Below are 13,555 nucleotides of genomic sequence, written 5' to 3'. Positions count from 1 at the left end.
CTGGCTGAATTTGCTCTGGATTTATTCTATAGTCCGCTGGACTTAGTCACAACTTGTGTTATTGGTTTCATATAAGAGATAGCCTGTATTGTGTCTGTTTTGGGTCCCCCCCCTTTTTTTTCTCTCCAATTGTATCCGGCCAGTTACCCACTCTTCCGAGACATCCCAGTCGCTGCTCCATCCCCTCTGCTGATCCGGGGAGGGCTGCAGACTACCACATGCCTCCTCTGATACATGTGGAGTCGCCAGCCGTTTCTTTTCACCTGACAGTGAGGAATTTAGCCAGGGGGACGTAGCGCGTGGGAGGATCACGCTATTCCCCCCAGTTCCCCCTTCCCCCTGAACAGGCGGCCCGACCGATCAGAGGAGGCGCTAGTGCAGTGACCAGGGCACACACCCACCCCCGGCTTCCCACCCGCAGACACAGCCAATTGTGTCTGCAGGGACGCCCAACCAAGCCAGAGGTAACACGGGGATTCGAACCGGTAATCCCGATGTTGGTAGGCAACAGAACAGACTGCTACGCTACCCGGACGCCCTGTGTGTCTGTTTTTATGATGCATTTCATGATGGTATTACAAAGAGGACAAAAGGTCAAAAAGCTAGTAAAATGAACACCCTTTTATTGTGTTTCTTTTTCCTCTTTTGAATCTTTCACAATCAAAAATGATTTGTAACAATTTTGCATATCCACATGTGAAGTATAGCAATACATAATCACTTCTGGACAAGCCTTTTTCAGTTTTCTCCATTTTCATAAAGCCATTCAGCAAACAACAAATGTTATACAGTATTACAGAGTACAAATGGTATCTGGGGTAAAGGTAAGCATAGGTAAATACACAGCACGACCAGGAAGAGCACAAGGCAGATGAATCAACAAGGGAGACAGAAAACACACGTAATAATAATAATAACCAAAATAGTAACGGAATAAAATATAAAATATTAACAATAGTAACATAATAATAATAATTAATAATAAAATAAAACACAGGAAATACAGATAGAGAACTTTACATTTATACACAGTGGCCAAAGGCAGGCACCCAAAAAAGTGGAACATCTAACAAAGTAACCGGTCCAGAGACTGCATGGTCTACTGCATGTACTGAAACTAATACAAGTCCAGCAGTGGAAAAAGATCAGAGCCGCTGGCCTAGATGGAGACAACAGACACCGTAATAAAGAGGCACCTTAAAAAGAGGGAGAAGAGCAGCTTTTCCTGTTGCAACTGAAAAAATTATTTCCTTTATTTCAGAAAACCTTTGAATTGTCTAAAAAAGAAAGATTTTTTTCACTTATTCGACTTGTCGGTAAGTGAGGAATGCCTACGTCCTTGTGCTTGTCAGGTTTTGCCAACAAACCGTGTGTGACAGACTTAAAACAGCTGATATGCCAAATACTGGCCCTGACTGGGAGGCCCTGTGTGTCTGCCGGGTCAGGAGTTGATCATGAGACAGACTTCAAAATTCAGTCATGAATCTACAAATGGTTTTATACATTTTTTTTAATTATTATTATTATTTTTACCAGTTGTGGCTCAAACATCAAGTTGAAAGAAAATCTTTGAGGCATTTCCTAGACAATAAGGGACTGTACACGAACGCTCAACAAGAACAAACCGATCACTTTTCTTAAGTCTACAATGTTGCCATCCCAGTGCTTTTCAGTTGTTGTTTTTGCCACTTTTTGTATTTTTTTTCTTAAAATATATATTCAATATATGCAAATTTATATATCACAGTAATATACAATCCAAGTGCTTGAGAGTAGTGGGGGTTTTCTGTGCCGGTGGAGGGGGTAGAACAAAACTGAGGGATGATGGAGAATGAAACTGATCAAAATGGAGAGGTAGAGGAAGGGTGCATTTTCTTTGGTTGAGGGAATATTTCCATACTGCCATGCAAAAATTGTATATGATGAGCACTAACTAAAGGCAGTGTGGTGAACAATTTGCTATTAGATCATGGGAAACATCCTTAATTCAAACTTCAGAGAGCTTTCTTTCGTCAAGTCTTTCACTTGTTCTGTATTTCACCTTGCTGATTTAAGTGCTGTTGTATTGTTTGTCTGTGAGAACAGATGAATGGTAGGATGAGACGAGGCAGGGGAGGAGGGGAACGAAATTTCATCCAGGAAAACAGATGACATGGTAAAACAAAGTCTAAAAGCCCATCCTGGCTATACTCTTGCCCAGATCACTGACATCTTGTCTGACCTGTGAGGTTGGAAACATGAGTTGACAGATACCTATCCTGTTAAAAACCATCTGGGAGGGAGGCCACCACAGACGTGGACAGACACCCGGGAGCAATGCCCCAAGAGGCTTGATGGGGGTAAATGTGTTCTCTTTGACTTGTCCATATTTAGAGCTTTAGCTCATCTTTAATCTCGCCTCTTGCAACGAGCATTCTTCCCATTGCTGGTTCCCTTTTTCATCTCATCCCTCCTGTTCACCAGTGGCGCCTCCTGCTCAGTGTATTCAGTCTCATTCTCAACTTCTTTGTTTTCACCATTTTCTTGGCCATTCTGTTGGGTGCTAGGCAGAGCCAGGTAGGGGTGCTGGGGCAGGGTGGGCGAGGGGGATACCGACGTGGGGGAGCTCATCGTTACCTCAAACTGAGAGCCCACTGCCCCACTGGAAAGACCTCTGTACTTGAGACGGAGCTTATGGGGCAGGGCTGTGCCTTTGACCTCGGTGTGGCAATCCGAGCTCTGACCCAGTGCCCCTGCAGGCTTCTGGCGATAGCTACTGATGTCAGAAGAGGAGGAGGAGGGGGACTCATCATCTGTGGAGCCCTCCTTGTCAGAGCTGCGAGGATCCCCATCACTAGATGAAGTGTCTTTGCCAGAGAGGTTCTCCTGGTAGAAACCGTCAGCTCTGGGGCCGCCCTCATATGTGAGTACTGGGGGGTCTTCGTCCAGTGTGTTGAGGTAGCCATTGTGCTGCTGGAAGGTAGATTCGCTCTCTTCACTGTTGTGGAGCAAATCAGGGGCAAACGGGTTATGGTGACCCTCTGTGTGCTGATGACAATTTTCTTGGCTCTGGTAGCTATAGTGTCCCTGGCTGCCCTGGTGCTGCTGTTGGGGATGGGAGTTGTAGACCTGCTGCTGCTCCTCCAGTGACTCAGCATGGCCATTCATGTACTCATACTGAGGTGAGTCTGTGGTCTTTGACCTTCCCAGTCGTTCAGCTACTTCTGTGATAGTCTGGAAGCACTCTGAGGTTTGGGAGGCTGAGGTGAGCTGCCTCTGCTGGGGTAGCCTGCTCTGCTGGGCCTGAGGCTGTTGTTGGTCCTCTGGCCTCTGGCTCTCAATGGGGTAAGAACCACTGCTAGAACGGTAAAGGATCACGCTCCTCTGTGCAGACGTGGCCTGGGGAGCCAGGCTGGATGTCTCAAGATGGTGGTGCTGCTGCTGTTGTTGCAGTTGCTGATGCTGGTAGTCCATGGCATGTTCAGCCTCCTGGACATTTTGCTGGTGACTAGCCATCAGAGCAGTGTGACTGCCTGGGTAGACTCCATTGGCCAACCCATTGGGGATATCGTTTTTGTCCAGTCTGCCCATTTCCCTGCTGGAGGACTCTCTCTTGATGTTGTAGTCCATCGGTTCAGGGCTGTCTCTGGAGGAGCCATCCGACATATCAGACAGGGAGCCATGGGGAGAGTACTTAGAGAGTGGGGTGTGGCGATCACCACGGCTCGACTGCTCGGTTTCAGAGGAGTCAGAGTTCAGCATCACTTGGGATGCGCTGGAGTACCCACTGCTTGAGAGGTAGGGGTTAGTGTTGGGCGTGCTATTGGTGCTGCTCTCGCTACCACAAGTGTTGTTACCAGCAGCACTGTTGGAGATTTGCTGGCTTTTCTCCATGTAGGAGGCTGTACTGATCAGACCAAAGCGCAGCTTGAGCTGAAGCAGCTCTGTCTTGAGACGAACATTCTCCTCGGTCAGCGCCATGACCCGGTTTTCCAGCACCATGTCATTGAGACGGCGCTTCTCCCTCGAGCGTTTGGCCGCTTCATTGTTCTTCCTCCGTTTCTCCCAGTAGGAAGCATCTTTTTTCTCATCAGAAATGAACTCCCGCTTACGCCGGGAGGTCAAGTTAGGCTTGCTACTTTTGGCCTGGCGGCTAATGCGTGGCCCACCATCGGGCTGAGGAGACTGGTGACTTTCATTGAAAGTGGAAAAAGTGTCATCCTCCACAGTGGTGTTGTTGCTGGTGGATGGGTGGTGCAGACCCAGGTTTTCCATTGTTGGGGTAAGAGTGTACCTCTAGCAGTTAGGGTGAAGGGGTGGGGACAGGGAGAAGATGAGTAACTGTAAAAGCTAATTAATTTGTTTGTAAAGGGCTTGACCTAAGTTGCAGGATCTGCAAAAAACTGTTGACAAGGTTGTTGAGCTCCACTGAGTGACAGCGTCATTGATTTTGTCTTTGAAAATGTAATGCAATTACTTCCTCTTCTTTAAAATTCCAAGTGTTCAAGTGTCCAAATTTGCCAAGAATATCAAAAAGAGATGGAATGCCACAAAGACCTCACACATTGAAGTAGAGTTCTGAACAAAGGAAGAAAGAAGCAAGTTTTTTTTTTAAACAAAATCCTCTGGTTGTTCTCTGAGCAAACAGTTCAAAGTATTCTCCGAAGTCTCACACAATGTAATTGTGAGTTTGTCTACGATGCTGTTAATCTTCACCAGGGCTTTGATGCCTGTCAGGCTCTGGTGCCCTGCTTCCCTGGGGCGTCTTACACAGGATGTAGGTCAGTCTGTCTACTTCAGGGTTTTTCCACGGCTCAATGATCCCCGAGGACCCAGTTTCTGCACTGCTGCTTGTTCACCATAAACTGGGTTATAGAGACAGGGAGAGAGAGAGAGAGAGAGAGAGAGAGAGAGAGAGAGAGAGAGAGAGAGAGAGAGAGAGAGAGAGAGAGAGAGAGAGAGAGAGAGAGCAAAACAGAGAAGTGGAAAAGAGGTTAACTACAAAAATACTGTAGTCCATTGTGACATCTATTTGTAATTCAGTCCAGTCCAATGATATGTCTTCTATGCCTTGTAGCACAAAGACAAAATGTAGATCCCATATGGTGTGTAACCTCTAACACAATTTGAAATGACCTAAATATGCATGGCAGTCCAGACTTTAATAAACTTTTTCATCTGCTGATTCAACTTGTTCCATGAAACTATGACATAACCAAGTTATGCAACATGTTCAGACTCAGTTTGAACATGAAATTTGATAGTTTCTCATCAAGACTGATATTTTCATTCTGTTCCCTGGCTTGCAGTCAAAACCCAAGATCAAGTTAGTGCCACCACAACCCTGTTTTATATATATAATATATATATATAAAATTAAAAAATAATTTATATTTGTTGGAAGTGTGTGAAAGATGTTGAGGAGCAAACTCTTCTGGCCTCATCAAATTACAAAGTGGAGAATGGAGAGGTGGTAGGCAATCACCAGAGATCAGGCCACTGTACAGATGCATGCACAGAATGTAGGTCAATTGCATTTACTTGTGAGCCTTGACTGGCTGGCTTGGTGCTGGCAGCACAATGGAGAGCAGAGTGGGCTACCATTGGGCTTAGGACTGAGCTGTGCAGTTCTGTACTGCTGCTGCCGCTGCAGAGCTCTTGTGTAATACACCGCACTGTCACAGTCATAAATAGGACTAGGGCAGGCTGACCGGGTGCCAGCTCTGCAGAGACTAACTGAAGGATAGATTGTTGCGGGAGAAAGGGGGAGTGTAGTGCAGCAGTGGTGCACAGCCTTTCTGTTTGCAGTTGAGTTGTTTGATATTTATTTTGCAAGTCAAATATATGTAGGCATATTACATAGTGATAAACACACATTGTCTGTTTAAGAAATAAATTACTTGTAATACTTCTAAATGTCATTAAAGAGAAAGACAAGATTCCCTTGAGACTGGTGAATACCAAACCAATAGTTTCTTGATGGAATTCTAAGATAGGGCTTTAATGCTATGCTACCTTTTCTCATGGCAGATGACATTGGGCTTTATGTGTGATAAATATAACTCACAAAATGAAGTGAGCAAATGCTTGTTACACCTGTATTCTAGGCCCTGGTTATGCCCTGTGTGTGTGTGTGTGTGTGTGTGTGTGTGTGTGTGTGTGTGTGTGTGTGTGTGTGTGTGTGTGTGTGTGTGTGTGTGTGTGTGTGTAGTGAGGGGATGGTAACTTTGATAAGCCTGAGATGGTCAGCTGTCATGACAAATTGGAAAGATCTCCCTTTGTGGGAAATGTCACAAACAACAGTGATGTTATACAATGCCACACAACCCGCTGGAACCCACTTCGTCATATAGATTAATCACAACAACTGAACAGGAAAGCTTGGAAGGAAACATCCTTTTCATGACAAGTCACTAAAAGGCAAGATGGATATTGACACGAGTTCGAGATAACATAAGGTCCATCTCTCTTTTTCTAACCTTGACTTGTTTATTTCTCTCACTACACTACACTGCATGGGTGATCACAGAAATTAACACTTCATCATGATGGTGGCGCGAACTCACGTTTGCAGCAGCCTCACCCAGTACTGATGTGGGAAGATGGCGGTGCGAACTTAACGTTTGTGATGGCCTCACCCAGTGCCATCCATGCAGTGTCTTTGTCTGTGTCTGGCTTTGTGTCTTTGTCTGATGACTGGGAGAGCTGGCACTGGATCAGCTGGGGGAGCTTTGGTCTGCTGCATCCTGTGGGCCCAGAGACCGCGGCCCTGCCCAGGTAGGAAGCACCGAGGGCGGTCTTACAGGACGCGGAAGTGGGGCAGGCTAAGCTAACTGCTAACCCATGCAGACCGGCAGTTCCGATAACACTGAGTTTGGTCTGGCGGTGGCCTCGCCTGGCATTGACAGTGTTTTTGGTGTTGTCGTGTGGAGTGCGGGGGTGTGTGTCAAGGGTGTCTGGCTGGGAGAGCTGGCGTTGGATTGGCTGGGGGAGCCTGGTCTGCTGCCTCCAGTGGGCCCAAGCAGCGCGGCCCTGCCTGGAGCTGTTCCCGAAGACGAAACACTGAGGGCGGTCTGACAGGACGTGGAAGCGGGGCAGGCTAAGCTAACTGCTAGCCCATGCAGATGGCAGGACAGTCATCCTGGCTGGCATTTGCTCTCTTGGACAGTTATTTTTTATTTTTTTTAATTTTTTGGGATATGTTGGATATATATATGTTTTTTTTAGTTTTGTAGTTTTTTTTAGGTTTTTTTGTAGTTTAGATAATGTTCTTGTAGGTTTTGGATATGTTTTGTTTTTGTGTTGCACTGCTGTGGGCTGGGGGAAATTATATTTCATTTCATTTCCTGTACACAATGAAATGACAAAATAAACGTCCCTGATTCCTGATCATCATGCTATGACCATTGATTAACACAAAAACATTATGAAACACACGTGGTGCGTGGGGTAATCTAGGTCATTATGCCAGTGATCCAGGATCACCCTGTTATCCCTTTTACTAAGCAACGACACCCAAACACCTGAACCCAAAGCTCTTATTTCAGCACACCCTCTTTCATGTTATGATTACAGTTCTGCACCTAGTTACCTGAAACACACGAGATATGCTGCGCATTTCACCCACAGGGTAGACATTCAGCATTACATAAGCATTTTCCACAGCAATGGTCATCTCTATCAAAGAGAAGGAACCTAAAACCCTTCAAACGTCTCTACCACAATATTAGGCTACCATGCCATCCTTGATTTTTCCCAAATGTGTGATTTCAGTCCCTTTACGTAAAAATTGAGTACGGGATTTTAGTAGTCATTAACAATTTTTACAAGAGAAGGGCTGGTCTATGTCATGTTGTTAACATCAAAATACACAGTAGGTGGCGTAATATATTGTCGATGTTCTATAAACACCGTCTGTCAGACCTCAGAGGAGGGTGAGAAATCGTGGCATTTTAGGAACCCTTGCACGACAAACAACCGGTTGATTACCTAACTAGGGCAAATGGAGACTAGATTGAGCAACCGTTAAGTAAGCAGGGTGGGACCACAGAGTGAACAGAGAAGACAAGCGTGTCTGAAGAAGCCATGCTGGTCACTTATGTAATTTGATCTGAATTCCTGAAGCCCGGCAGTTTGCATTCATTTGTGATCACTGGATAGTACATCTGAAAAAAGAACACCAAGTAGCCTAAAGGGTGTACTGGTGAAATCCCTATCTCAACGATTTGGACTGGGTTACTGCATCTCTCCTTGCCAAGGACACAGTGATCCTGTTACATAATCTCAAAGGTCAACGTCCTCCACAACTACGACCTTGAAGGAGCTCCGGCTCGCAATATTAATGTCACTTATATGTAACAGCTTGGTTTCTCTTCTTAACAGTATTCTTTCTTTACTCTGACTACGGCCTTTTACTGTCCATTTCCAATTCTATTCACAGGATAAAGTTGAACAGCTGCACACTGCATTTCAGCAGGTATTTTCTATGTTGCAGCAACACAACCATTTCCTGTCATTTCTGCTTGTCATTATGACTAAGAGAATGCTACACCGGAGAGAAAGGGGTTGCTGTTTAGCAGCACTAACACTCCCGCCTTAGGAAAAATTCCATAAGGACTTTGGGAGCGGAGGGGTGGGGCAATGGGAGGGGCAACACGGTGAAGTAGAGGTAGGGGAGCGGGCATACGTGTGCGTTGCCCCACTGACCTAGAAACGACGCTACAGCGTAAACACTCCCGCTGTCTTTGACGATGCGCCATAAAATAGGTCAGTGGGACTAGCGGAGAGGGGAGGGGGGAGGTAGAGGGGAGGGAGGGAGGAGTACTAGAGTGCACTCTAAAAATAGAGCGTCAAAAAGAGGTGAGGGAGGAACAAAAAAAGAAAAGCAACAGGAGGACTAGAGGTATTTAGTTGTTGGTAACGAAGGGAATTTTACAGCCGCTGCAGCATGAGGAGTCGAAAACATTCCTCCAATGCCTAACCAGCCGACAAATCTGTTAGCCAAAGTCCCCAGTTATTCACATGTTGCACTGATTCCTGTACGATCTCTAAACTACGGGGTCAACTTTGCTGTGAGGGACAAAATAAGCGAGCGCGAGCTGAACAAAGATAGGGGACAGAGAGGGGGGAGATGGCTCTGACGTCAGAGCAAACACCCATATCTGCAGCCCGACTCACTTATAACAGCCACTCTCTCAGGGCTGCAGGGGGCGGGGCCTCTGTTGCTATTCCAAACCTATGTGCGCCGAATTTTTCTGTCATGAGGTAAACCTTGTGTAACAAATGCATAATAGATAGCAGAGGAAGGAACGAGAAGGGGCTACGAGCCCATTCTCGCGCCCTCGCTTTGGCCCTGTTACACATCGTGAAATCCAAAGCTAAACATGCTTTAACATCATTGAGGCATAGTAACATTGATTAGGACAGATAAATAGAGATATCTGGACCAGCACAGCTGCTTAACGGGCAGCTGCATAATCATCTACACAATACGATGTGATGGTATAATGTTGTATTATTGCAGTATGGGATGGTTGTGCTGCTGCATAACATGGCCATCTGGAACCATTTCAATCATTTTCACAATTTTGATCAACATGCCTTTGGTGTTACTATGCCGGTTCCTTCATGCATTTAAAAAATATATATTAAATCTAGTTTCCCAAATAAGATTATTAAAATGTAATCTAATCTTCACTTTTCGCATTAAATAAGCCTGAATTCTATCAAAACTAACGACCCACTATAGTCAGACCTTTGATCTTCTTTCATGCGTTTTGACTGAGGAAAATGTTTAACACTGCTGAAGCAGTGCCACGCCACTCGCTGGGCCTTTTGACCCCCTACAAGGCAGAGACTGAGTAAGGCATTGCATCCCCCCCCGTCCCCTCCTCCACCTTTTCAATGCTCCAATCCCACACACGTGGATGAGGCCCCAGCTGGGGGACGTCCATTTTGCCCCGTGGCTTTGTGTAAAGAAAGCCTGGGGATCCTGGAACCTGGGAATCTAAACATTCCACCTCAGTGACTTGTAGCAGCATTCCACAGAATCAATCCACTTCAGGTTTTCCACGTTTAAACAATTCTCTACCAGCGTGATGCTGTGGATGACAAAATAGTCTCTAACTAGAGAGAAAAGGACTTACATGACAGTGGGTCATAAGTTTTTGCTGAAATGTACGCTGGGTTTTAACCTCAGCACAAAATAATATTAACTCCTTTATTGAGGGATTTTGGGGGGTTTTTTTGCCTGTGGACAGCCGTTATTCAAGGATAATTTGATTTAATTTTTGCATTTTTGCAAAGTATCACATTTTCTCATTGTCAGAGAACGTCTGCATTTCAACACATTTATCAAATTTATAGCCACTAGCAGAAAGGAACTCAATTTTGGGCGGTTAGTGAATTTACTGGAGTTTTCACTATGTTTTCACATTTCCCGGAAGGAGCAGCAGCGCAGGCAAAGTATTTTCTCCTGACCTCCTGTTTGTGCCTCAGCCAGACACAAGTTTGACCTATATTCAGAGAGCTAGCGTGGAAGGAGAAATGCAGATGCCTCTGAAACCGGACCAACTGGCAGCTAGAAGCCTCCAACTCACCCATAAGGGGTGGCTTTACTGGCCCACCTAGCCAGAGAGGGGGTCTCCATCCATTGCATCATTCTGGATCCTTCACTGTTATTCTAATTGCACAACAGATCCACATCGAGATCTCACAAGAGGGCTCATGAGAAACAGCTTAAGGGAGTATTACGGATTAAGGGAAATCATTATCTGATGTATCCCCTGTTCTGCATTTATGTACCATATTTTATCTTGGAAGGGGGCTGAGCAACATAAAAAAGTACCAAGATATTAAGTGGTCTGTTGCAACATGTCATTTAGGCTTTTGAATATATCTGTAGAACAAGATGTCGGGGGAAGTTGTTTACCAAACTTAAATGACTTTCAGCTAGCCGAGTAAAACTTGTTGAAATGTATTGCGTTTAATAAGGGGAAGCCACTTGTAGTAACAGGGATCAACTGTGCAGGTCTTCCTTGTGCGTAGCTGTTATGTCATCCAGTCCAAATCCCCCAGCATGCTCTCAGGTTTAGGCCCTCGCCGTCACAAACCACTGACACACTGTTACGTTTATGGATCATAATCTATTTTTACCCAGACAAAATAACATTTCGGCTGCATGAGGACATGTACAAATGTGAATTTGACAGATTTTTTTTTATATGAGATGAGATTATGCCCAGTGCCAAACTGTCCAATGTTGTAACTTCGTAGTAAGTTACTAAAACGAACCATATGTCGAGCAATAGTTCTGTGAATGGCGTGATGGAAGTTTTTAACCGGCCCCTTTTAGGAAGGGGAGCAGTTCTCTTCCAACATCACGCCGTGGAGGCACGTACGTACTCTGAATGGAGTGATTTAACAAATCGGATGTTTGATCACCACGTGACTCGTAACAAAGTTGACCCGATGGCAAACGACAAGAATGAAATCGATCAATCAATCAATCAGCCAATGAAATCAACGGGCAACGTGTAAGACGAGTGAATGTGTGGGTGGAAGGACCGACCAGCCTGCCTCCCTGGGAAACACTACGGGGGAAAGAAACCTCGCCTTGACATTGAGTGTGCAGCGGCCAACCACGTTTCTCCCAACACCACTGTCCAACGTAGGCTACAAAACCACGCAAAAAAAATAAAATAAATAAAGCCACTTAAAACACCCCTTACTGCCTTTGTTAACGAGTATTGAATCGCAGTAACGACCATGTGTGTTGGAAAACGATAGAGAGAAATGTGCCAAAGTCGCAGACACCGACTACCGGTAGGGGCAAGTCGCCATGTGAACAATAGCCCGGCCACAAGCATCACGGTACGCGCCCCGTCCGCGCGGCCGCACGGCTCAATGACAACGCGCCGCCGCTTTCCCACCGACCATCCACTCACAACACGCATCCCAAGTTATCCACACCGCACATTACAACACCCAAGGGTCCTACGTACCTTCCCAAAGTGACGTGTCTGCAACACAGTCGGGCTGCCCGACACAAAAGCTTGTCTCGTTCCGCGGCTTTAAGTTTGCGTCCTTTGCGCTCCCGTCAACCTCCCCTTCCTTTCTTTCTTTCTTTGTTTTTTTTGGTCTCTCTCCGAAGAAGCGAAGTTTCTCCCCTCCGTTCGCGGGCCGGTCAGTGCGTGTGGATGTTGTCGGCTGGATGCTGTTTCTCCTCTGGCATGGCGGGTGTGTGTTGTGCTGGGGACCTGCTCCACATTCCCCCTCTCTCCTCAGCAGAATATGTGTTAGTAGGTCAGTGGTTGCATAACAGCTCTCAGGCTGCCTAGTCACGTTTCTCTCCTCCATATCTCGCGCGTTCTCCATCGAACCCCCTCCCACCACCACCCCAAATATCATTGTGTGAATGCAAAAAAACTAAAAATGGGACTGTAGACCACATCAGTTGCAAATGTAGGGAAATATGATTTGGAGTTGGTGCCTCGTCTTACATATGGATAGTGTTGCCAAGTTTGGACACCCGACTGCGCCCTTGAACCTGTGTGCGTGTGTGCAGTTTTTTTGTCTTTCCAAGCCGATTACACAACAGTTGGTATCAAAGGGCAAATGGCCGAAGTGAGTGACTCTATTAAAGGAACATTATGGGGAGACGAGTAGTTACAAAAGAAATCAGAGTTACTGCCAAACTCAAGCGTAAGAGTGCAGCTTATCCCTCAGTCATGTTGGGCTTTCCCGTATTGAAACACAGCCCCCGCCTCAGTGTATTACCTCTTTAGATCTTATTAACTCTTTAGAGCTCATTAGTATTCGGAGGTGATCAACGGCAGCTGTACCTTTTCATTACAAAACAATGCCAGCGACCTTTGGGATGGAAAAATATTTTGCTGCTATTGTGTGAGACGGATGGGTGGATAAATGGATGGATGGATTATTTTTAAAGTGATGTTCGGAGCAGCAGGCACGACAACATTTTGGGTGACACAAGTCTGCTCTTTTTCCGTCCCCAAAGTACCGTCTGTCTTGTTTCACAGGTTAAATGTCTCCTTACTTACTCCGTACATTTTATTTGATATGATCCGCATCATGAAAGTCGTCTGACTATTCTGCTGTTTTACTTTACAGTGTGCGACGCCTGCCTTCACTACGGCGAGTTTTATTTCTAACGCCTTGAGCTTTAGGACCACAACAGCTTAATACTGCATGAGTCACAGTTTCACCTTTTTGATTTGTTTTGTCTTTCTTTATCGGTAGGCCCATGGATGTCTGGTACATAGGGAAAATAATAATTGGCTTCCCTTAAATATTGATAATAGTATCAATTAGTTTTTTCCTATCATTTTCTACTCATTCTTGATTTTTTTTTCTATTCAGTTTCTCTTTCTTATTTTTCACTATTAATTTTTCTTCCCTTTCTTCTATTTTCTCTCTTTATTCTTCCTCTCTCGTGTTACTTTTTTTTAAGGGTGTGTGCAGGGGATATTTGCTGAGAGGATCTGCTACCTTACACAGCCAGCCTGTGTATCTGTGAGAAGCGGCCATATCACTGCTAGTCTTGCATCATTTGTGT

The 13,555-nt window shown here is 45.4% G+C and overlaps 1 protein-coding gene across 1 annotated transcript; it reads right to left on the bottom strand.

Moving 5' to 3' along the window:
• Window positions 1-582: 582 nt before the first annotated feature.
• On the bottom strand, window positions 583-12,295 carry nfil3-5 (nuclear factor, interleukin 3 regulated, member 5). The gene is made up of 2 exons (XM_056280891.1): window positions 11,982-12,295; window positions 583-4,844 (listed from the first exon to the last, which is right to left on the bottom strand). The coding sequence occupies exon 2, from the start codon at window positions 4,252-4,254 to the stop codon at window positions 2,389-2,391; it is 1,866 nt and encodes a 621-aa protein (XP_056136866.1). The 5' UTR covers window positions 4,255-4,844; window positions 11,982-12,295; the 3' UTR covers window positions 583-2,388.
• Between the last annotated feature and the right edge of the window lie 1,260 nt (window positions 12,296-13,555).

The sequence above is a fragment of the Lampris incognitus genome, chromosome 5 (genome assembly GCF_029633865.1).
Source record: "Lampris incognitus isolate fLamInc1 chromosome 5, fLamInc1.hap2, whole genome shotgun sequence".
Lineage (NCBI taxonomy): Eukaryota > Metazoa > Chordata > Actinopteri > Lampriformes > Lampridae > Lampris > Lampris incognitus.
The sequence above is the reverse complement of the archived record's forward strand: the minus strand, read 5'-3'. Positions and strand labels throughout refer to the sequence as shown.

Bases quoted from the DNA above. Each gene is read 5' to 3' on its own strand.
- nfil3-5 (XM_056280891.1), bottom strand. From the start codon at position 4,254: ATGGAAAACCTGGGTCTGCACCACCCATCCACCAGCAACAACACCACT.